The sequence below is a fragment of the Schistocerca cancellata genome, chromosome 10 (assembly GCF_023864275.1).
Source record: "Schistocerca cancellata isolate TAMUIC-IGC-003103 chromosome 10, iqSchCanc2.1, whole genome shotgun sequence".
Classification (NCBI taxonomy): Eukaryota; Metazoa; Arthropoda; class Insecta; order Orthoptera; family Acrididae; genus Schistocerca; species Schistocerca cancellata.
Genome location: NC_064635.1, coordinates 139,933,854 through 139,959,916, shown reverse-complemented (window position 1 = coordinate 139,959,916; position 26,063 = coordinate 139,933,854). Strand labels below are relative to the sequence as shown.

Genomic DNA, 26,063 nt, shown 5'->3' with positions numbered 1-26,063 from the left:
TAAGTTTAACCAGATAAATGCTCAGCCTGTTGAGAATGGTCTTTCTGATCATGGTGCACAGCTAGTTACAATATATGACATAGCTCCATTCAGCAATACTAAACAGTCCTCCAAAGTAGTACGTTCAGTCAACGATTTAACAATTGCAAATTTCAGGGAAAGCCTACAGCAGTTAGACTGGGATGAGGTGTACCGTGAACCTGATGCCAATTTAAAATATAATTTATTTCATGACATTTTTGTAAATGCATTTGAAAACTGCTAAAAGTTATTAAAAAATCCAGAAGTATGTGTATCATCTCTGAAATCAGCAACTCTGATAATAAAATTAAAACAATTTGGAATAATATTAAAAGAGACACAGGTCAACCAAGAGCACAGGAAGACAGTATTACCATCAAATTGAATGAAAACTTTACGAACAAAAAGTCAGAAGTTGAAAATATTTTTAATAATCATTTTCTAAATGTTGTGGATATAGTAGGGTCCAGGTGTTCATTAGAAGATGCTAGGCTGTTAATGGAAGAGGCCATACCTATGCAATTTGATACAATTGAAATCTCACCCACTTCTCCCTCTGAAATTAGGAAAATAATAAACTTGCTTAAAAGCAAAAACTCACATGGAATTGATGGCATTTCCAGCAAAATACTAAAAGCTTGTTCTCAACAGATAAGTAAGATTCTCAGCCACCTGTGTAATAGCTCTCTGGAACAGGGCATTTTCCCTGATAGACTGAAATATGCTATTGTTATACCTTTGCATAAAAAGGGGGATAGATCTGATGTCAACAATTACCGTCCAATCTCCCTTCTAACAGCTTTATCCAAAATTTTTGAGAAAGTAATGTATTCAAGAGTAGCTTCACATATCTGTAACAATGAAGTACTAACAAAATGTCAGTTTGGTTTCCAGAAAGGTTTTTCAACAGAAAATGCCATATATGCTTTCACCAATCAAATTTTGAATGATCTGAATAACCGAACACCACCCATTGGGATTTTTTGTGATCTCTCAAAGGCTTTTGATTGTGTAAATCATGAAATTCTGCTAGACAAGCTCAAGTATTGTGGCATGAGTGGGACAGTGCACAAATGGTTTAATTCGTACCTAACTGGAAGAGTGCAGAAAGTTGAAATAAGTAGTTCTCATAATATGCAAAGATCAGCACATTCCTCAAACTGGGGAACTATCTAGAATGGGGTTCTACAAGGGTCAGTCTTGGGTCCTTTGTTGTTCTTAATATATATTAATGACTTGCCATTCTATATTCATGAAGAGGCAAAGTTAGTTCTCTTTGCTGATGATACAAGTATAGTATTCACACCTGACAGACAAAAATTAACTGATGAAATTGTCAATACTGTCTTTCAGAAAATTACTAAGTGGTTACTTGTAAACGGACTCTCACTGAATTTTGATAAGACACAGTACATACAGTTCCGTACAGTGAATGGTATGACGCCATTAATAAATATAGACCTTAATCAGAAGCATATAGCTAAGGTAGAATATTCCAAATTTTTAGGTGTGTCCATTGATGAGAGATTAAATTGGAAGAAACACATTGATGATCTGCTGAAATGTTTGAGTTCAGCTACTTATGCAATAAGTATCATTGCAAATTTTGGTGATAAATATCTTAGTAAATTAGCTTACTACGCCTATTTTCACTCGTTGCTTTCATATGGCATCATATTTTGGGGTAATTCATCACTGAGGAATAAAGTATTTATTGCACAAAAGCATGTAATCAGAATAATAGCTGAAGTCCACCCAAGATCATCCTGCACACATTTATTTAAGGATCTAGGGATATTCACAGTAGCTTCTCAGTATATATACTCTCGTATGAAATTTGTTATTAACAACCAAACCCAATTCAAAAGTAATAGCAGTGTGCATAACTACAATACTAGGAGAAAGGATTATCTTCACTATTCAAGATTAAATCTAACTTTGGCACAGAAAGGGGTGAATTATACTGGCACTAAAGTCTTTGGTCACTTACCAAATAGTATCAAAAGTCTGACAGATAACCAACAAGTATTTAAGAAGAAATTAAAAGAATTTCTGAATGACAATTCCTTCTACTCCATAGATGAATTTTTAGATATAAATTAAAAAAAAATAAATAAAAAAAATAAAAAATAAAAAAATAAAAATAAAAAACACAAAAAATGAAAAAGTAGTTATATTAACTTAAGTATGTTGTTAAATTAACTTAATTATGTCATGTATTGGAAAATTTGACTCGTTCCACATCATTACGAAATATCGTATTCATGATCCATGGAACTAGTATTAATCTAATCTAATCTAAGCATCTAAAATCTTTTGCATGTACAACACTGTGTTCCCCATCTCTGCTTGTAACTTGCAACAACATGATTGATTACTATTTTATGTTATCGGTACACACAAAGAATGGTTATTCCTTTTTTTCCATCGTTTGGTAGTTCAGTACTTGAAATTTCAAAATGTCTCATCACTAGCTGTGGTAATGTCATGTCTGGGTTTGAACTGTGAAGCCTTTCTGAGATATGTGCATGATCCTCTCCTTTTTAAAGAAGTCCAATAATAAGAGCTTATCCTGTCATATCAGGATGATGTTACTTGATGTTGGATTTCTGGATCTCTGTGCTTGTGTTTGTGATGCAAATTACTGTATATTTTAACAACTTAAGTTCAGTCTAAAATTGCTGTATTTTATCATTTATTGTCTGAATATTCTGAAGAAAGATTGTTTGAGCTGTATGAATTCCAATATTGTGTAACCTTGTGTCCCCTGTCTGATTCAGATTTTTAACAAACAAGCTTTGTGCTGTGATGGAGTCTATCTTTTGTGAGCTGACTGTAGAAGTTTTTATGTCAATTGTCAAATTTTTCAAGCAGAGGCACCTTTTGCCTGTTTTTTTTTTTTTTTTTTTTTTAAATACCCATTCCTCCAAACAGTGACATGTGTGACCTGAGTTCCACCTACTGTGCTCTCCTAATTTGCTCACCCGTCCTCCCCTTGCAGTCCTGTGAGCTGCAGCCCCTACGTTGTGAAGAGCCAACTGTCAGTAGTCCCAATTGGTACCAGTACAACATGCCCCGAGTCACCCGGCACAAGTGCCATCCTCCCATCCTCAACGCTGCATCCAGCACTATTAAGGCATGGCCACTTGTGGCACTGGAACAATTCAGCAAAGTGCACATTGGTGTTTTTGTCTCACTGCTGTCTGTCAAGCATTCCCTATTGTTTCTTGTTCTTGTTCTGTCATTGATTTTCTTCAGTGCTGCCATTTCTGCTAGATGTCATTATTGGCATCTTACAAGAATGTAATCAGGAAACATCAACACAGTGTTAACACAACTGAAATTTCTGGAATTCCATATATATTGATTATTATTATTACTGTTGTTATGTACTGCTCATGCTACACATATTGTACTGCTAACACATGTTGTAATGGCGTGGATGACTGGTCAGATAGTAGTGAGGGCATGAAGGCCCCAAAGTTGCCTGGTGTGATAAATATGTAAGTAAATAAATGCATAAATGAAATAAGGGCAAGAGTGCTGGCATATTTTGCTTATTTTTTCCACTTATCTTATTGGATGGTGCGCCTGAAATAAATATAGTGTTTATTCAGGAGATGCTAACGGTAAGATTATAGTGTGGAGTAGATAACCTCACATCTTGCAGAAGTCTGTTGACGGATGTTTGAATTGTTGCACTTGCTTCCCCGTGCATTCACTCTTTAATGGTTGTTTCTGACATTGAATACAGAAATGTGATGTACACAATCAGAATACAAGACAAAAATAATTTTCATGTGGACGTTGCTTTCTGGAATAGGATTCGTGAGAAGCCTTGTGCACTGGTAGTAAGACAACCATCAAGCACACATCTAACATAAAGGAATAAATTGGGAATAGCAACCAATTCAAAATAAAATTAAAAGCATACCTCATTAATCACACTTTTTATAATCTAGGCTAGAAATGTTCCATTAGCTACAGGCAAACAGCAGTGATTGTAAAGGTGCATGACAAGAAGCGCTTAAACATGACTGATTAATTACAGATTCAGATAACTATATTTTTCAGAATTCCTGGTATAATAAGATAGTTGATAAGCTCTCAGTAGGAGATAAAAGGGAGCCATTATGTATAAGTAAGGAGGCAGCAGCCGCTTTCAAAGTAGAGCTTTCTTGCTAATTTACTTAATCGAGTTTAGCTGGCATCAGCATCAATAGCAGTAAGCAGCATAGTGATACTTTGCTGTTAATACGGTACACAAATTAATTTTGTACACTTTCTTTGTCTTTTGTTAATACATACCCTGGCTCATCCCACATCTGTAATGTTCTCCTTTTTGATGAGATCTGCAGAACAGAATGAATGAACTGAATGCTTGGGGTCATAGTCTGACAGCAAATATTAGTCAACCTTATATACTTGGTAAATAAATCAACTTTGGAGATAAATTATGCTTTCACCGTTAAGTCCTCCTCACTGTATGGCAGGAAGGAAAATGGTGTCTCCTATCAGTGTAATCTGTACCACTGAATATTTATTTTGAATGGATTAAATACCACCTCATTTTCAATTGTGTTGCACAGAGTTTGTGTTTACTTTTGCCGGCCGGGGTGGCCGAGCGGTTCTAGGCGCTACAGTCTGGAACCGTGCGACCACTACGGTTGCAGGTTCGAATCCTGCCTCGGGCATGGATGTGTGTGATGCCCTTAGGTTAGTTAGGTTTAAGTAGTTCTAAGTTCTAGGGGACTGATGGCCTTAGAAGTTAAGTCCCATAGTGCTCAGAGCCATTTGAACCGTTTTTTTGTTTACTTTTCTACAATATGAAGTTATTCAACATGTTTGTGAAATCTATTTTGGTTGTTACAGGTCATGGCCACAAGGTCTCCTACTATACCTTTGAAAATATCAAAGGATGCCGATACAGTGTTTAACAGCAGTGTCTCTCCTACATCTACTGCAGATGGGGATAACATATCAGGTGTGCCACTGGTTTCAGACCTCGAACTGAATGACAGAAGACATTCGGAAGGAGACAGTCGTTCAAGAGCGGCCAGTAGTGCTTCGAAACTGGATTGCAGAGGCACCACAGTAGATGACCTGCCAGATGAACTGATGCTGGAGATTTTCTCATACGTGAGCTTCAGTGAAAACATTAAAGTTTTACAGAAGGTGTGCACTCGCTGGAGGATTCTGGCCCAGGACGCTCATTTGTGGCTTCATGAGAAGTACGTTGTCAGGTAAGAAGCTACGATTTGGTGTCACTTGCAGACAGTGATGAGTTCAGAATGAGCCTTGTGAAGCTGAATCTGTGCTGCGACATTGATGTCTATTGTGGTGGCATTTCTGTATCAAATCACCTCACTGTTCAGACCACATCAGATTGGCATTAAAATTTGAGCTTTCAAATATTAGCACTGTCTTCTTCGTCAGGAGAGGACACTCTGCTGGGAGTAATATCCGCTTCCTTTATTGCATTTGTGCTCAACTCATCATTGGCCAGGTGATGTCACCCAGAGAACAGGAGTCGTGTGCACAAATGCAGGAAATCGGTAATGTGGTGGTACGCCTACTACTCCTTCGACAGGCCGTGATTGAGGAGCTGATGAAGAAGATTGTGTGACTTTTTGGAAAAGCTCAAGTTATAACTCCAGTTTGATTCAGTCTGAACACCGAAAAGATGTTGTAGAGAGTCTGTGTTGTTTCGGAGCTTCCTGGCAGATTATAATTATGCACCAGAGCAGGAACTGAACCCAGAACCTCGCTTTTGTGGACAGTTCCCTTACCGACTGAGCTACTGGACATGATTCATGACCTATCCCTACAACTTCACTGTGAACAAGACCTCTTCCCGACCTGTCTCCAAAACTTTGCTTCCAACAGGGCTTCTCCCCTACTTTGCAAGTCCACAAAACTGCCCTGCACTCATTGTAGGACTAACAGCCCGGGAAGAAAGAATGCCTCAGAGAAGTGTCTTAGCCCCAGGATAGAGGGAATGTTTCCATTTCCACAAGTAATGCAGGAGAGCTATTATGAAATCTGGAAATTAGATGGTGATGTATTGGCGAGACTAAAGCTTTGAGGGCAAGACTGGGACAAGAATTTGAGAAGGTATCAGGCAGACAATTTTAATCTGGCAGGAAGTTTAAAAAATGAAGTTTATCATGTTTTCATCAACTGAATCAATATTCATTCTCTCCTTACATATTTATATTGAATTAATATTGGTTCTTGGAGCTTCAGTGATTATGTGCGTGATGTACTACTTCACTGCTATAAGTTGTGCAGGGTATGTGAACACTGAGATTAATATATCTGAAATAAATTGTTGTAGGTTCTTTGCGTTCTTTCTGTTCTTGGACATTTGAGCTGTTTGATGTAGAAGAAAGAAGACATCTGAAAAAGACTAATTTCTTATAACATGGTCATTTTGGATAACTCTATCTGAAAAAGTTCAGATCACTCCTTTTGAAAAAATTTCTGTTTATTTTCTCTTCACAGGCCAGTAAATAAATTTTTAACCGTCTAAAATGAGTATACTTCTTTGGAAATAGTCTTCTCAGTTCTTTTCCTTGAGTAGTTTCATGTTGAATCAGAGTTTATTAAGTTCCAATACAGAGAATTGCTATCGACAGCTTTGATACAATTCAGTGACAGATCTGTATCTTTCAGCTGACAGGCAGGTATTGGCTTTCCCCCATTGCACACAACAAAGTTTGTTTATAATGAATATCTTTCTTATTTAATTTTGCAATAAAGAACTTAAGATATCATCACAAAACAGTGGATATTTTCCTGCCGTCGCTTCCTGTCAACTGAAAGATCTTTCTGTCTGTCACTGCAAATATCAAGTACAATGAAAATAATGATACTTAATCATCACTGCTCCCATAGAAATTGTACCTAGGAACTATCAGGGAAGGGCAGGTGTCCTCAGTCCTTGCTACCCTCTAGGAAGAAACACGTTGCTGTGAGAGTACAACATGTGGCATTTGTAGTTTGTCAGCAGACACGAGTGTCTTAGAATAAGAGATATTGAAGATAGCCAATGAAAACTATATGCAAAAATTTGCCTTTATGTCCACAAAGGAGCAGGTTGTGTATGTTCCACCCAGAACCTTCTCTTTACGATATTCACAAACTGAACTTGGATTGTGCCCCACCTCTCAGACAGGTGTATTAGTCTGAAGAAAGCCTGAAAAAGTAATGTACGCTGTCTAGTAGTAGCAACTGTACCCAGATGAATTTGGTGTAAAACTATTTCGCTGTTAACTGCTGTCCTCCTTGCGATTGCAAATTCCGCATGACTCTGTGTTCTAAAAGTTTTCAGTAATGTTATGGCTTCAGTTCACAGTGTTTTTTACTGTTTTTCCAGGCAGTGTCAAAAATGCAAAAAGATATGTGAATACAGAATATACTTGCATGTATCTGAAAGTTATCCACCTGACAGCAATATAATATGTAAAAACTGCACTGTCAGTTATGTGCATTGGAGGTATGAGGCATGTGTTACAAAGTGGTAGAATATGTATGTTTGGTGATTAATAAACATAGTTTCAGTAGTTTAAAGTAATTGTGCTTTGTTTCCTCCACATGAAACTAACGAGGACACAGCAGAATGCAGAAAACCACTATGTCTCAATTATTTACTGAGAATGGGTAGCAGGTATAAACTGCTACAGAACATTCTTCAAGGAATGACTCCTGGTAGCTGAACATCATCTTGTTTCAGAAACTTGTAGACATTGGTTTCACATACAACGGGGAAACTTTTTTGAGCAAGTAAAAGTGATTTTTTTACTCGCATAGAGCTTAAGACAGTTAAGGTGCATCACCAGATCCTCACTGCCCTCCATGAGTGAGGTCTCCAGGGCCAATTCCCATTTTTTATCCAGAACTTCTTGTTTTGCTGTAATTTTCAGGTTCAAGTTGGTGCTTCCCACAGTATTCACCATATACAAGAGAATGGTGTCTGACAGGGCTCTTTATTGAGTGTTCTCATTTTTATAGCAGCTGTCAATGGTCTAGCTGCAACTATGGAATCTACAGTATCACCTTCCCTGTACGCTGATGACTTTCGCATCTACTGTTGCTCCTCAACTGTGAGTAGTGCAGAACACTGACAGCAGGGCGCCATATGAAAAGTGCAGTCGTGGGCTCTAACCCACAGTTTTGGGTATTCCATCACGAGGACATGTCACCATTTTACTGTCCGTCCCCAACTAGACCTCTACATCCACGATCAGTTCCTGAATGTGATAGAGTCTTATTAGTTTTTGGGATCGGTCTTTGAACCTCGTTTGACGTGACTTCCCCATCTTCGCCAGCTTAAGCGACATGCTGGTCACACCTCAATACTTTTCACTGCCTCAGCAATGCCATCTGGGGTGTGGAATGCTTTATACTTTTGCAGCTCTACAAATCTCTGATCCTGATCCTGTTGTGTCTCAGTTATGGGATTGTGGTGTATGGATCAGCACCGCCTTTAGCATTGCGGATGCTGTGCCCGATACACTATTATGGGGTCTGACTTGTGACAGGTGCCTTTCGGACTGGCCTTACAAACAGTCAACTCACAGGGTCTGGCGTCCTTCCCCTACAGGTCGGGCACTGATAACTGCCGCTCAACTGAGCAATACACAATTGCTGGTCCCCTGAGCATCTGCACTAGTGTTTCCTTTTTCCTGGTAGGGAGACCTATCTCCCACAACAGAGGCCACAGTCTGAAGGCATGATCACAGTTTGCATACAGGATATCTACTCTGAACTGCACCTCCCTCACTGTCACCTGTTGTCAGCGCCCCCATGGTGTGTATGCACTCCTCAGATCTGCCCCGACTAATCCTTCAGACTGAAAGACTCAATAGACCTGCCTGTTTCTGGGTGTCCTCAACTCATTTGCAGGCTAGGATGTGGTATACACTGGCATCTCTATGGTCAACAGACAAACCACTTTGCCTTCCCACATCCGAGATGCAGTGAACTACCCTCTCTGCCAAATGGATGCTGTGTATTCACTGCAGAATTGTTGGCCATTGCTTGAGCCCTAAGCCACCCTTGTTCTTGCACTGGCAAGTCATTCTTTTTGTTATACTCGACACTCGTTGGTTAAGACTATCCAGGATCTCCGCTATGACCTCCACAATGAAGGACGGCAGGTCGTTTTTGTACAGATAATTTGTCATGCTGGGATCCCAGGGAAAGTGGTTGACTCTATGCCGACAATTCTTGGAGGCTTGGAATGCGGATTGGTGTGCCCTGGTTTCACCAGATAAACTGCTAACAATAAAGGAGGCCATGAGCATGTGGCAGCCTCTCTTTGTGCTTATCACAGGGAATCTACTGTCCTCTGTTGGCTTCGCATTGGCAACACTTGGCTGACCTATGGTCACACCCTACATAGTGAGGATCCACCCCACTCGATGTTGTGCCTGTCTCATATCTTACTGGAATGCTATAATTTGGCCATCTTGTAGCATAATTTTAAACTAGCTGACAGGTTCAAACCCGCGCCTGACCATCACAATTTAGGTTTTTAGTGATTTAAGGAAATCACTTAAAAAAAAATGCCAGGGTGGTTCCTGTGAAAGGGCACAGTCGACTCCCTTCCCGATCATTCCCTGATCTGATGGAATCAATGACCCCACTGTTTGGTCCTCTCCCCCGAACTGGCCAACCGACCGACCTTCCTGAAAGGCTCTCTCTGGTGCTAGTGAATGATGCCAGAATTGCGGAATTGGTTTCAAGTTTTACCAGTGTAAATGGTTTCTACTCCTGTCTGTGACATAGGGCACATTAGTTTTGTCAACTGCCTGAAGGATTGGAAGGGTGCCCCGTCACCTGATCTGACACGGGGTACCCATGGCTACCCTTGCTCAGTGGATGGTTCCAGCTTGCTGCTTGCTGCCCTTCCCATATTTTTAATTCTTCTTATTTTTTTACATCTGTCACTGGTTAGCAGACTTGTCATCATTGTTCTCTGTCCTGAGATTTTACATTGTCTGTGTAGCTACTTTTATTGTGCTAATGATGTGGAAGCACCAGTCAGATGCAGAGGGTGTTTCTCCTGTCGCATAATGCGTGCTGTGGACCTCCAGCTTTTTTCTGGGATGGGCAGCTGCCCCACCTAACCCTTCTATCCCTCTCTCACTTCTGCTTGCTTCCATCTTATCAGTCTGTTGATTCCCAGATATAGTCGAATCCATTGGATTTTGTCTTTGGTGTAATTCATCTTGGGGAACTATTCCAGCTTGACACACAAAGGATTAACAAACCGATCACCTCATAGTTCAGTCCCTTCAATCCGATCGATCAACCATCCATTGCAGAATCCATTTATAACTGAATTCTTAATAGAAACGTATTGTAATTAGAAAAGTTCAAGCATCTAGAAGTTTCAGGTGCACGTAGGAAAAATTTATGAAGACCAAACCGTGGCAGCTTGTGAGTGAGTTGTTCCATTGTTATAATGCTATCAGAAGGTTACGTCATGGAAAGTACAGTCGTTTTAGAATAACCTATGTAAAAATTACTCTTGCAAGAAGAAAAATGGATTCACAGTTTATAAAATCATGTGAAATATTTTGCAATAAAAGAAACAGGAAATTGAAGTTGTTTCAATGTGATCTGGCTCACATCATTATTTCAGCACACTTGCCAACCTCTTCTGATTGAACTTCTTACCTCGAGTGCTGCAGTTACTGTTGGAAGTTCAGAATACAATCCAAAATCCAGTTCTTCAAATAAATATGATGTTTCTCATAAGCAGCATATTGTGTATTCTTCTCTTGTTTAAAGCGACCATGTTGTACAAAAGTGCTTCATTATTCAGAACATTATACTGATAAGGACTGAGTTCAAAAAGGTCTGTCTTAATTCAAATCCCAGTTGTGTGACTGAGTATGTCACAGTTTTCTCTTGACCCTGTGATGACAATGAAATTATCACAGTTCCTCTTGAGGCTAGTGCTTCCACAACTGTGGCATTCAGTAAGCCACAAATAAGCATGTGTCATGCTAAATGGCAAGCACCTCAGGCAGCTCAGCATTCACTTGTCAGGTACGGGTTTGACAAACATGAGTTTCCTCAGCCAGGGACTGGTAAGCATCACCAGTCCTACATAATCATAAACTCTGGGCAAAGTTTGGGAACCACTGTGTGCCACAACAGTGGAGTGTTGTGTCCCACAGGGACTGGGGATCTCAGCTAAGTCATCCTGATTGTGAGGATGGTCAAAACCCCTATGAAAGAAATCCTCAGTCTCAAGGTGTGCCGTGTGCCCGTGAGATGAGTGGCTCTGGAGGTGGAACAGTTGTTTTTAGGCAACCTTTGAGGAACTTCACACACTTGTTGTATAAGTTTTACTAAGGCAAGTGGGGCTCTGTGTGAGTGTACCTTTATTTCCCTGGCTGCTCACAGGACTGAGATGGAATCCTCGAACCCAAACTTACAGACTATTAGCATGATGGGTGTGCCGTCTGGGAGTACTCACACACACTCATCCTCACAAATGAGGGAGGCTAGTCCTCCTGATACTGAAATTGTATTTAGTTATAAGGATCAAGGAGTTGCAAATCAAAATGTGTTTGTAGCAGAGTTGCTCTCTACCAAAACCCTAGTTTGGTAGTTTTGGTATAGTACATAAATAACATGATATAATGTTAGGATTATTGCTAGCATTGATAGGGAAAGAAAAATGAATATTAGAGAGAGAAGGTGGCAGCCACTGACTTCTCATTGTTTTTTTGCATATAATTAGAACCACACATTGATAAGTGTCGGTCCATTGTGTATTTTATGTCCTTACAAAATACAAATTATGTATTATAAGTATTAAAAAGTGGTTGATCACATAACTTCCACAATCTTATTTAACCAAAGCAAGCAGAGCCCCTACTATTGACCTGCAAGCAGCTGTATGGTGGTGGTGGTGGTGGTGGTGGTGGTGGTGGTGGTGGTGGTGGTGGTGGTGGTGGTGGTCGGCGGCGGCGGCAGCGGCGGTGGCTGTTTTTATCATTGCTACATGATGAGCTGCTCCTAGCCCCATTCTCCAGTTGTCATCATCAGTAAATACGGAATCGTATTTTAAATTTTTTTATGTAATTTATATTCATGCCTAAGTCTTGTCCTCTGAAACTCTATATTAGTATTTTCACACGGTTTTAAGGTTCAGATGATGATTGTCTTACAATTGAGACCCGTCACCTGATTAATAAATTTTATATTTTGGCAACATGTGTTCTGTTCTAGACAGTTTGTATTTAAATACTTTTATTCTAATTTTTTAATCTCTGCTTCCCAGGAACAGTGTTTCAAAAGATAAATAATAACATTGCCAACTACCTGAAATGAAAAAAAATTGTTCTAAAAATCTTTAGACTGAATGTTATATGTCTAGTATGTCACCACTAAATATGATCCAGTTTGAATTTTTTAGTACTGGACAACACATGGTTATTGCTGATTTTTTTTTTAAAGCCTAGTACATAAATGTTGTCTTTGAATACCGTATTTACTCGAATCTAAGCCACACGCTTTGTCCGGTTTTTGTAATCCAAAAAACCACCTGCGGCTTATAATCGAGTGCAAAGTAGGCAGAATTTCTGAAAAATGTTGGTAGGTGTCGCCACAACTAACTTCTGCTGTCAAATATATGTAGTGCTACACAGGCATATTTTGCAGGCAAAATCTCTGCGTCAGTAAATAAATTTAAAAAAAATGTGGAAGACGAGCTTTTTCTCCCCCCTGAGTTTCCACCACTGCATTTTCATACATTATTCAACGAAGTAAATACAAATTCCGTATTGGTCATCTTCGAATGTAGCAGCATTTCAATTTACTACGAAAATCCGACTGGCAAGACTGTTTGGGATATTTGTCAATATGGCCAACTCTACGTTCTGAATTTTTTCCTACCTGTGAGAAGAGATAGTTGCTAACAGGAACTTTTTGAATTGTGAATCACATGCAGTATTCTCTTCACCATAAGTATAATACCAATATAAACATTTTGCCATGTATTCTTTTGCGTTTGCTGCTATCTCATTTAAATCCTGTCTGCCTAGTAAACTATGAAACTAGAGCGAGACAACAGAAAACGCGGAAGAATATACATATTGTGTCATGTTTATATCCATATTATTCTTATGCCTAATAGTGATACAGTCAGAAATGAAGCATGGCAATTGACTAGATTTTTAAATCTAAGATGACCCTAATTTCTGTGCAGAATGTAATGTACTAAAGAGGCGTCTGCAAAGATTTTCAAACGGAGAAAATTTTTCACTTAAGTCTCGTTCAGAAGATCTTCTATCATACGCAGTCTATTATTTAGTTCTTGTTGATCATTATCAAAGAAAGCAGCAGTGTAAGTAACAACAAATAGCAGTCTCTTGCCATTGTTTCACTAATGAGACGATTCCTCTCTTTTTTTTAATTGTAAGCGGCGGTAGCGTGCACAAAAGCAAGCCATGCCGCGAGCTGCAACAGGCCGTTAACACTCATTATCAGAATGTGACAAACAATGCAGAGATAGAGAAGATCCAACGGAGAGCAGCACGTTTCGTTACAGGATCATTTAGTAATCGCGAAAGCATTACATAGATGATAGATAAACTCCAGTGGAAGACTCTGCAGGAGAGACGCTCAGTAGCTTGGTACGGGCTTTTGTTGAAGTTTCGAGAACATGCCTTCACCGAAGAGTCAAAGAGTATATTGCTCCCTCCTACGTATATCTCGCGAAGAGACTATGACGATAAAATCAGAGAGATAGAGCCCACACAGAAGCATACCGACAATCCTTCTTTCCATGAACAATATGAGACTGGAATAAAATGGAGAACCGATAGAGGTACTCAAGGTACCCTCCGCCACACACCGTCAGGGTGGCTTGTGGAGTATGGATGTAGATGTAGATGTAGATGAATGCATGACACAGTACAATAATGCATTTTCAGCTTAGAGTGACGTAAACACCTATAACAAAAAGAACGGCACTTATCAGATCAAAGAAAAATAAGCAATCAATTCAAACCAGACGAAGCACGTGAAAAAGGAAGGGTACCCGTATAAATACGGATGGAGCACCTGACGCATAGCAGTGGCTAGCTAGTAAAGCTTAACTGCTAAGCTTACGACTCGAACCAAACTACTGTAGCTGTATCGCCATTCATTTGACCTAATTGTGTCTCATATTTCAATGGACCAACTTTGTTTCGATTTGGAAGTGCGGCCTAAAACTTTTCTCTCCCCTTGAATTTCGAGTCTCAAATGTCAGGTGCGGCTTAGATTCGGGAAATTTTTTTGTCTTTGATTTAGAGTCTCATTTTTCATGTGTGGCTCAGATTCGAGTAAATACGGTAATTGTGTGTTAGAATTATCTTTTTTATACTACATTTTGCTGCTGTAAAATTGTAAGATACTATTTGAAAATGGACTGGTAGCTTTGAACCATTGTGAAAAAAGAAGAAGAAGATGATGAAGAAGAAGAAGGAGAGATAGAGATAGAGAGAGAGAGAGAGAGAGAGAGAGAGAGAAACACGGTGAGGCAGAATTTTATGCACTGCATCTATGTCAAGGGTTGGTTGTAATAAGCACTGAATAACCAGTGGAAAAACTTCTTTTATAGAGTATATTGTGAAAGTGTCTCCAAATATCTTGTTGTGAGACTGCTTCCTGAATTAGGTTGTGAAAGAAACGAAGTTGTTAACAGAAGTATACTTGTATGGTCATCAGGTCACCTGAACCATTGTGAATCGTTTAATTATGCTGCTTTGAAAGTGAAGATATCTTAATTTCCCACTCATACTGTTGTGAACAGGCAGTGGACACAACTGTGTCAGTAAAGCTACATTTGCAGTTATGTGATTTATTGCTGAAAATGTTGTGCTTGTGCAAATGAAACTAAAATCAAATCTACTACTCTTGGCACAGACAGGAAACGAGTGAAGAGGAGGCTATTGCAACATTTTCTGCAGTACCACAGCTGCGGACTGTGATCCTAGAAAAAGAAGTCTCACCTGGTGTCTTCCAGGCTCTGTCTAGAAGCTGCCCACACCTCACCACTCTCGAGACTAACTTTTGGCAGATGCTGACTTGCTTGGTAAGTGTCTCGTATCGGTGCTGGAGAGATCCCTGCTGAGGAGGAAGTATCACTCACTATGAGGGGTGTCTGAACAGTAATGAAATTATTTTTTTTCTTCTGATGCTCCTGTCAGTCTCAACTATGCTGCCACCTATCTCGACCAATTTGACTTAGATCAGTTAAACTGGGTGATATCTTATCTTCACAATGCTGTCTAGCTCGCAAGGGCAAACTTCCTCTCACCGATATGATTCGTATTGGCAGGCTGTGTAGAGCTTGACTAGGACTTCAACATATGCAAATAGCAAGACACAACATGCAACCGTTTTTGAGAGAATCGAATTTGAACATTTTACGTGTGGTTACACGATTCATATGGTGAAACGTAATCGAGGATTCTGAAGCCAGGTGAGTAAGCATGTAGTTTCATAAGTGTGAGGTCTGTGGATCAACTATCACTTCCCACATAATTCTAACAACAGATATGTGTGATACAGGGAGAAATTGTGTGATGACCGAGAACTGCTTACGAATGTAACCCAAATTTGTTATGCAATAGACACCCTGAAAAAGCCATACACATGCAAAGATTTGACATTCATTACAGTTGCTACATCTCACAATAATTAATATTCTCATGATCAGTATCCCCCTTACTCATACATGCTCCATAGGTTACACATTACACTTGCCACATGTAGATAAAATAATATAAATAAAATGACTGTACTGAATTAATTGGAAGTTGCATATCCATTTTTTGTTTTTATTATGAAGCTTTTTTCTTCTTTTTTCAGCATAAAGACTATGAAAATAGTAAATGAATGATTCAGTAATGATGGTTTGGACAGTCATAATAATTATGTATGAAGGGAAAAAAGTGCAGGCGGTGATATTCGATCCTTGGACCTTACACTCCCAAAACCAACTGCTTAACACACTTACTGTTTACTTTGTTAGTACTAGTGGCCATACAAAGTATATAAATATCTGTAGAATGTTCAAACATAATTTTCTTGAAAATGGTTGAGAGTTGCATCTTAGTATTTATGCGTGTTGAAATCATAGTCATGCCCTGCACATCCCATAAGAATCAAATCAGTGAGGGAAATTTGTACAGTCCCTTGTCAGTCAGCTTTAGGCTTTGAGTATCAGTATTGCTGTTTCTGTGAACATCCTTACAGTTACATGTTGGCACACACAGTGGAATTTATGGTCAATTAATGAGTCACAATGAGTTCTGTCCCAAACTTAGTCCCTTTTTTATAATTGTCTTGATCACTTCAGTCAGAGTTATAACAGTTTGTTGGATTTGATTCTTATAAGCCATTCCTAGAGTTAAAAAATACAGAAAAGGCGAAATGCAAAGTTACTATCGAATTAGAAAAAATTATGGTACAAGGCAAATAGGGGCATAAAAATATGGTCAATACCTTTCCCAAAAGTTACATGTCTGTTACATGCCTACATCAGTCAGTTGACATCAAGTTGCACAGCTTCTTATATGTTGTACTTGTCAGGCTGAACAGTTATCTTCATAGAAAGTGGCATATAAGTTTGGAAAGAAAAACTTAAAAACTATAACAGTCATTGTTTTTTATTATTTTAACGTAATCCACTACAGTTTTCAGTATTTGAAGGGACTCCAATGAATTATGAATAGAACACTCATCTGATAAGCAATGATTATGTTATAGGTGTTTTAAACATTCAGATTTTTAAGTAATTGTTCCATATGTGGAAGCCAAGTACAGTTGAAGCCCCTCTATGTACGTAGCTGTTCCACACATGAGCAGGTAAAGCAGCTGATGTTGAGTGACTGAGATGGGTGTGAGGTGACTGTTTGGCTTGTTAATTTTGTAATCAGATATTGGGTACATTTTCCTCTTTCTCTCGCAGTTTTTAATTTTTTTACTTTTAATAGTAACTTTTGAATTTTGTCATCAAGTCAAAACTCCAGTGGGATAGAGACAACTGTGAATGAAATTGAAAGACCAAAAGTATTTTGGAAAATAGATTGGCTGCACCAATTTGACAGTGGCAAATTTCACTCAAAGTATGGTGATATATGATGTGATGTATGGAAAAACTATAAGGACTCTGCTTCATAAAATTCTCAAGTTATTAAGCTATAAACATCTTTTCAGAGGTGTCAGGAAGACGTAATGATGCATCCCACTCTGGAGCTTCGTGCCAGCAAAAGTGATGAATCGTGTCACGTCTTCATAACCTTTCAAATGGTGGCTGTCGAATGACTATACAGATCGTAGCAGAGGCTCTCAGTGTTCTGAAAACCACTATGCATGACTCGGTTAGCCACAATTTGAACATGGAGAAAATGTGTGCTTAGTCAGTCCCCAAACTTTGACTGACCGCCCTGAGAATGACAGTACAGTGATGGTGAAAAAAATATTGAAACACATTTTGTGTGTGTGTGTGTGTGTGTGTGTGTGTGTGTGTGTGTGTGTGTGTGTGAGGGGGGGGGGGACACGACTATCATTATCACCAGTGAAATGTGGAGGCTCGGATACAGCTAAGAGACAGGGCACTAAAATTAGGACGGCCCTCCTGAAACATTCCTTGCATCTAGGAGCCGAGAGTGAGTTGATCAAAAGTGAAGTTTCTACCAGTTCTCCATTTCTGCAGTGGTGGGGACATTTGCAAAGATTTTGTAGCCCGAGTACACAGAGGCAAGGCTGTCTACCACATATATGTTCCCGTGAGGTTAAGGAAAAGGGCCATCCAAACACAAAGGGACAGCCACAGTGCCCACCAGTTGCATGGCGGCAATGCTCCAACTGCATGCCTCCTAGTTGTGGCCGAGTATGACTCGGCAGTGCTGCCACATCTCCATCCCGTCCAGCGGTGGCAGGCATTTTCCAATTTCCTGTTGCTCAGAATTAAGGCCAGTCCGAATGGACTCAGTTTGTTGACAACTGAAACAATCCAACCTCTGTCATGGACAATTGAGGTACAGACTGTAAAAGTTGGTTATTGCCAACATTATAGTCTAACAAAGCTGTTCGGCAACATTGTGGCCACGCATGAGAAGTAGCAATTTGTGGATGTGTTATTTATTAAGTAAATGAACTGCCAGATGAATGTCTTTTTCTAGAATGCTGAAACACTATTTTCAATATATCATTTAAAAGCAATTAATCCAAAAATTGGTGAGACCGATACCAATATGAAATTGTTTCTACCAGTCAGAACCAGACTGGTGATCAACCTTCATTTCTCCACTGGCGGTGATTCGTGTGAAAATTTGCTTTTCCTCTTTGAAGTGCCTTTTTCATCGGTAGGCCTCTTGGTTTGAGACATTTGCATTGCTGTGGTGGAAGGAACCGAGGGATCGATTGAAGTATGAATTTGATGGTGCAATATAAATGTGGGATTTTACTTTTGTGGTAGTTACAATGGCTCACTCAGATAAACTAAATATATTTTTCCACTGGAAAGAACAGTTAATAAGAACTATGTATCACTGTGTGGAGCCATTTAAGATAAAATAACTCTGTGATGTTGGGAATCACAAATAATAGTTTTGTGTATTTTCCTCACCAGCAGAAAAGCAGCGATAAAAATTCTGTCTGAGATTTACACATAATATCATACCTAAATAGAGGAATTCAATAGTACATTTTGAGGCTTCAAGGGAAATAAAGTAAGTTTCAGTCTCTTTTGTTCCCCTCTCTGCGTAAGTGCAGACAATGTCTCCAAGGATTTACATATGGCTTGTGAAGATTTTCAGTGTCACTCAGATTTGGAAAAAGTTTGAAAGTGTACCTCTATTAGAGTTCTGTCAAAAGTATGTGCTTAAGGAAAAATATTGCAGCCTTATTAGTGTGCTCTGTCCATTTTGCATCACTTTTTTTCTAATCACTGACACTCATGTGGAGAGTTGCGTCAAACCAGATATTGGAAGCCTTGTTCAAGAGTAGCAGTGCCAGGCTCTCCCCTTAATTAACCAGTATTTCTGTCTTGTACTGTTATATTGAACTAGATATAGCCATAATAACTATTTACATCAAATATATTGCACTGTGTATCAAAAGAAAGGGAAAATATCAAGGGAATCTGCTATGGTAAATTTTTAGGTGATACAGCTTATTTTCACACTTCACCAGCAAAATATTTACCTTCATAATTTGTGATAGTAAGAATTCAGTTAGAAATCTGTTGCTATTTTAAAATTTTTGAGTGATGCTTGTGGTAAATAACCTTTCAGTACGAGAAACAAATGGTAGCTAACTAGTGCAACATAATTATTTAATAAGCCGCTTTCACTCTCCCATTTTATTCGCCATGCCCCTTCCCCTCCCTCCTCCCCCGTCACTCTCTCTCTCTCTCTCTCTCTCTCTCTCTCAAACCCCCCCCCCATACACACACATGGGTACAGTTTTTAAATAAATGATTAGAGGAACTGAGAACAAAATGGTAGTATCTCCTTGTGGTCTCAGACCATCAGCTATATGCAACGTGCTGACTGGGGTGGCAAGGAGCTACTCCCAACACAGTATGTATATGAATCTGTGTTGTTATGATCCCCACTCATTCAACATCATACACATTTGAAATAACCATTTTGTGTTAATTCCTAAATTATAAATATCAAATTTTTGTTAAACTTCTTTCATAAACCAATACCACAATAAGAAGGAAAAAAGAGACCCACCAGGACAGAAGCATCCAAATAGGATGAATTTGATAGCAGTAATGTAGTGTATAACAATCAAATGTTTACAATTTGAGAAAAATTGAATGATTTATTCAAGACAAAGAGCATCACAAATTGAGCAAGCCAATAATGCATTGGTCCAGCTGTGGTCCTTATGCTAGCAGTTAGCTTGGCATTGATCGAAAGTGGTGTCAGATGTCCTCCTGAGGCATATCGTGCAAACTTCCATCCCACTGACGCATTAGATCATCAAAATCTCAAGGTGGTCGGAGGGTCCTGCCCGAAATACTTGAAATGTTCTCAGTTGGATAGGGATCCGGCAACCTTACTGGCCAAGGTAGGGTCTGGCAAGCACAAAGACAAGCTGTAGAAATTATCACACTGTGTGGGTGGGCATTATCTTGCAGAAATGCAAGCTGAGGGTTGTTTGCCATGAAGGGCAACAAATTGGGGTGTGAGATACCGTCAGTGTCCTTTTGTTCTGTAAGGGTGTTGCAGATGATAACCAAAAGGTCCTATTATGAAAAGAAATGGTACCCCAGGCCATCACTCCTGGTTGTCAGGCCATATAGTGGGCGACAATCAGGTTGGTATCACACCTTCGTCCATGTCACCTCGAGATACGTCTTCACTGCTCATCAGTGCTCAGTTTGAAATGGAACTAATCTCTGAAGACAGTTCTACTCCAGTCAATGTGATTCCCAGCCAAATGTACCCAACAGCACTGCAAATAGGCATGTCGATGTGCAGATGTCAATGGTAGTTGGTGCATGGGCTGCTGTGAGCTCAGCCCCCTTTGTGTGAGCCTCCTATTAATGATTTTTGCAGTCACTGAAGCACCAGTTGCACAATGGATCAATGATAATGATGAATTTGAGGCTCTTAGTGCCTCTCTGACGATTGCTCGGCCGTCACATTCTGTCATCTCTGGTCACCGCTTCCTTCGTGACACTATGTTTTGCCACCATTCACCTATGCCTGCCAACATCTTCGAATAGTGGTATCACTTCATATTCAAATGTGGAATGATTCGCTGATTATTCTGACTGGGTTCTTTGAGCCCAACTACATGTTCTCTCTCAAATCCCGACATGTGATATATATATATATTAATTTTTTTTCCCCTTCATGGAATGTTTCCTTCTATTATATATATATAAAGAAAGATGATGAGACTTACCAAACAAAAGCGCTGGCAGGTCGATAGACACACAAACAAACGCACAAAATTCAAGCTTTCGCAACCAACGGTTGCCTCATCAGGAAAGAGGGAAGGAGAGGGAAAGACGAAAGGATTTGGGTTTTAAGGGAGAGGGTAAGAAGTCATTCCAATCCCGGGAGCGGGAAGACTTACCTTAGGGGGAAAAAAGGACAGGTATACACACGCGCGCGCACACACCCACGTATCCATCCGCATATACACAGACACAAGCAGACATTTGTAAAGGCAAAGAGTTTGGGCAGAGATGTCAGTCGAGGCGGAAGTACAGAGGCAAAGATGTTGTTGAAAGACAGGTGAGGTATGAGCGGCGGCAAATTGAAATTAGAAATTAGCGGAGATTGAGGCCTGGCGGATAGCGAGAAGCGAGGATATGCTGAAGGGCAAGTTCCCATCTCCGAAGTTCTGACAGGTTGGTGTTAGTGGGAAGTATCCAGATAACCCGGACGGTGTAACACTGTGCCAAGATGTGCTGGCCGTGCACCAAGGCATGTTTAGCCACAGGGTGATCCTCATTACCAACAAACACTGTCTGCCTGTGTCCATTCATGCGAATGGACAGTTTGTTGCTGGTCATGAGACTTACCAAACAAAAGCGCTGGCAGGTCGATAGACACACAAACAAACACAAACATACACACAAAATTCTAGCTTTCGCAACCAACGGTTGCCTCGTCAGGAAAGAGGGAAGGAGAAGGAAAGACTATATATATATATATATATATATATATATACACACACACTCTTGTCTGTGAGTCATAGTTGCTGTACAAATGAGTACACATAATGAAATTTGCAAAGACTTTGTGCCCTGGTATTTATATTGCTCTTTTTGCTAGCCTTGCCAATTGCATGACGACATTGTGCTGCAGCATTACACATCCATCCATCAGGTCTACAGTTTTGCATCATTCGTCAATGCCTGTATGAGCATCAATTTGTGACCAATTTGCTTAACTCCTTTGCGGTGTGTCATTTTTTTGTCTTACTCTATTTACATTACATCATTCGGATGGCAAGTACTGCAGTGTAACTGAAATTCTGTCACACGTAGCATATACAGATACCCCTGATGATGTAATCCGTGTAATTTTGGAATTCTGGGGCAGTTTTGTCACCCTTTTTATCCTTCCCTGTGTCTAATGAGTTGATTTGTTAAGATGTGCAGTTTCAATGTCCTGTATATACACAATTGGCTTTGTTTTTGTACTCGTATCAGTTCTGCAAATTATCCATAGTGTATCATAAACCTGACTCGTGTCTGCTTCGCTTTGATTCAGGAAGCAGACAACCTCTTTGCTGGCTGTAGAAAGATCCGCACATTGTCCATTTATGACAAGGGTGTCCGGGCAAACGTGAGATTCTTGGATGCCGTGGCACGGCTGGCAGACCTGCGAGTGCTGCACATACGAGAAACTGAAGATGCAGACAAGGTGATTCCACTGCGCATTATAGCTGATGGCTGCCCACATTTAAGTGACTTGGGCTTGGGAGACGTTTTTGGCCTATGCTACTGGTATCAAGATGCCGAGTATTTCATCAGTTCCCATAAATGTGTGCTCAAGAGCCTGCGTATCAGGTGGACATCAGTCAAAGGCAGGTGAGTCTAAAGTCGTGACGCTCGTCTCGTACGATCAATCGCTGTGTTGCCACCTCTGCTGTGCGCACCCTTTCTATCCTTCAGTTTGTTCACTACACGTGAGTTCTTCCCATCCTGGCATGTGACCTGCCCTTCTTGTTTAACCCTCGCCGAACGTCCCTCCCTCCTTCCTGAGGAAGGAACTGTTGGTTTTGAAAGCTAGTAAGTGTATCAGTTTTACTTCGGTATGCATCTATCAGCAGTACTGATGCTAACTGCTATCCAGCAATTTTGTCTAAAAATTTGCCTTTTCTTTTGAAAAATCTTATTTTCTGATAAAACTGTATATATACCAAGGTAACTTACAATGAAATCAGATGTAAACTGAAGCTTCTGTGTTTGATGTTTTGTAAATTATTTAGTATAGTCCTCCATGAGCTCGGTGCCCATCTCAGCAGGAAAATTTACGACTTTCAGTTTAAGAACTACATGTAGAGCATAATCAAAATGTTCATTTCTGTGCAATGGACCTGTCTTAAAGAACTTGTCACTCAAATCAAAGCTTGTGAAAAAAATACTCATTTTATCATAAACAAAACAGTTCAGTCCCATTACTAATCATTTCTGGAATTTGATTGATTCCTACTGTAATAATTTCATTTTTTTGTGTGGAGGTTCTGCCTTACAATTTAATGTATTGGCTGTTTTCATTTATGTTTCAGTAGATTAATTAGGATAAATGATGACTAAGTCAGTAGAATTGAAGACAGGTATCAACTACTATTAATTATTTTTCAGTTTTCGTAGAGTCACATGAGAGATATCATGTTTGCCAGTTTGCTGTTTACAAACTTTTGAAAGACTCTAAAATCCAAACACATTGGTTTGTCTTCAGAAGGGACACAGAATTATGCTTTGACACACTGGTGATAAAGAAAATTGAAAAATAACAAACTGAATACTCCTCTTGCAGTTTTAATTTAAATTCATCACAGGTACTTTTGACAATAAATAGCTTTTGCCATCAACTATGACGAATATACTGTGGAGCACAGAAAGATATCTTACTCCACTAGACGGTGCTTTGAGGAAAGAGACCACAGTTAATACTAAAATTTCATTTTAACTGTATTTTGTCTCCTCAGAATATCTGAATAAAAATTGATGATTTCAGACATATTAGTGTGATCTGAATATTCTGTGAACTTTACGTGCTAAATTCCACTTTGGAAGTAATTACCATTGATAATGGAGCAAGAGTTTTGGAATTTAGTCAAGCTTGGTATATTGGGACCTATACTTTTACTATTCAAATTATCTTAAAAATGTTTGTGGAATTGAATTCATGCATCCAGTGTGTAAAAGATAAATACAAAAAGTATTTTTCCAAAAAGTTTTCAGCTAAACCTCACACGCCTCCAAAAGTGTTGATATTTTTTGTCATAGTGTTTTTTTACCTGCTCTCTTCTGTCGGAAGTTAAATGACTGAATTGTGTGCAAAATTATGGGCATTAACTGAGTAATAAATTTTACTTTTATTTTGAAATCCACTTATATGTAAAATTTAACACTGGAAAAACCTGAATGGAATAACAGTGTGAATTAGGATAGGTTATTGCTCACCCCATTGAAGAGGCCTTGAGCTCTACAGTTTGGTTCAGCACCCAGAGACACCAGTGACCATGTGTATGTTTAGTTGTTGTGATAGTATGGAGAGAGAGGGGGGGGGGGCTTACAAATCTGAGTAAGGGCTTTGTCCCATAGTTTAGCATACTTTTAAGTGTGCCTGTCTTCCGCACAACCCCTCCTCTGCTTGACTAGTACCACTCTGTCCTAATTCATACCTTTTAATTTTGGTTGGTTATCTTTACATTCCCAATTAGCCAAAGTGAAGTTTACACATCATGCCATCATTTCCAGAGAAGGCATGTAATTCTGATCATTACATATCACTGCGTTTTTTGCTCAGTCTTTGACACAAACAAATTTTGTCGTGTCCATACTCTATAAGTAAATGATAACTGCACAAAATTTTAGCAATTTTTCTGTCTGTATTTCCATTTTATTGTACTCGATGTTTTGTTGTTTTTACCATTGTGTTGGCACGAAATTACGCTTTAATATTTGGAGAATAAATGAAATTTCTTTTTTCTCAAATGAAATGATACAATTTTCGAGACTTTTTTGATCTGATACAATTGTGATTTTTATGTATTTTTTATCAGCCAATCTATGTGAAATTACATAGTTAAACTCTCTAGACCAGGGGTTACCAACAAATTTTTCTCGAGGACCCCCTCATTGAGCATGATTGGTACCTTGTCATATCACAGTATCAGGCTCCTAAAAAAGTGAAATTAAGAGTCTTTTTATACATTTTCTATTTTTGGTACTTAGAAAAAACATTGACATATTCATTATTGAAAAAAATATTGTGCTTAAAACTTTTTCAATTTATTGTTATTGTTAAAGATTTGATTATTGCTAGACACAAAAGTTAGCGTTCACTAAAGCTCTGCTCATGCAGGAAGTGGCCAAAACAAAAACTCTGTTATCATACAAAATATATTAAATATATTTTTTTATTATAATAGCATCTCGGGGACCCCTCTGGCATAGCTCGCGGACCCCTGGGGGTCTGTGGACCACCTGTTGGGAACCACTGCTCTAGACTGTAGACTGTAAAGAAAAATTTCACCCCCCAAAGGGGCCCACAGTCCTTTTGTAACTATGTGTGTGGTACGCACAAGCCCCCGAGCTATTGCAGTCTCCTTTCCTTTCCTTTGAAGGCTGCATTACCATCCCTGTTCCTCTCCCTCCTTATCCTTGCTCCTTTGTTCGTGCCCCCTCTTTTCCCTCTTAGTGGACTTCTTTATGTTGACCTGGCTATCCTCCTGGCTTTGTTTTGGTCTGTGCTATTGTTTAGTTTGCTGTTTCCACGTCCTTTTCGACGTATTTTGCCCCCTTGTGGTTTGACCTCCATTTCCAAAATTTTCCATTCAGTGTGAGCCACTTGGAGATGAACTCCCTACCTAGCTTCCATGGTGCAGGTTCCTCTCCCCCTCCCCTCCCCTTTCCCTTTGCACCCTGGTCCCCCTCCTGCTAGGTCACCAGCACCATAGCCAGTCCGTTTGGTGGGGCTGTTAAGTACCCACTTGGCATAGCCCCCTGAAACCACAGGGATGACACTACTTGTACCTGAGCTGTTAATGGCTTGTTTATGCCCAGGAGTTGATGCTCATCATTTTGGGGCACCAGAACTCCCTATAATGGCCACCGTGCCATGTGGCTCTTGCTGCAGCTGGGTGGCACCCACGGGGATTGTGTGGTACTAGGGCGAACGACTTGTGCATGAAGCAACAAAAGCTTCACCATCATGGCCATCCTGTGGCTGTCTATAAGAGTTGTAGCAGATGTGACACTCCTTCTGATCCTTCAGCCTTCCCTCCTACGGCCACCCCCTGGGAGGAGGGTCAAACTT

The 26,063-nt window shown here is 39.6% G+C and overlaps 1 protein-coding gene across 6 annotated transcripts in view; it reads left to right on the top strand.

The window, feature by feature from the left end:
* The window catches only part of LOC126106388 (F-box/LRR-repeat protein 17-like), a 71,055-nt gene that overhangs the window by 5,254 nt on the left and 39,738 nt on the right, over positions 1-26,063 (top strand). For all 6 annotated transcript variants that reach the window (XM_049912656.1, XM_049912658.1, XM_049912655.1 and 3 more), the window contains exons 2-4: positions 4,894-5,264; positions 14,956-15,124; positions 22,284-22,603. In XM_049912656.1, the coding sequence (XP_049768613.1) occupies positions 4,897-5,264; positions 14,956-15,124; positions 22,284-22,603 (857 nt within the window). In that variant the 5' untranslated portion in view covers positions 4,894-4,896. The remainder of the gene's footprint in view (positions 1-4,893; positions 5,265-14,955; positions 15,125-22,283; positions 22,604-26,063) is intronic.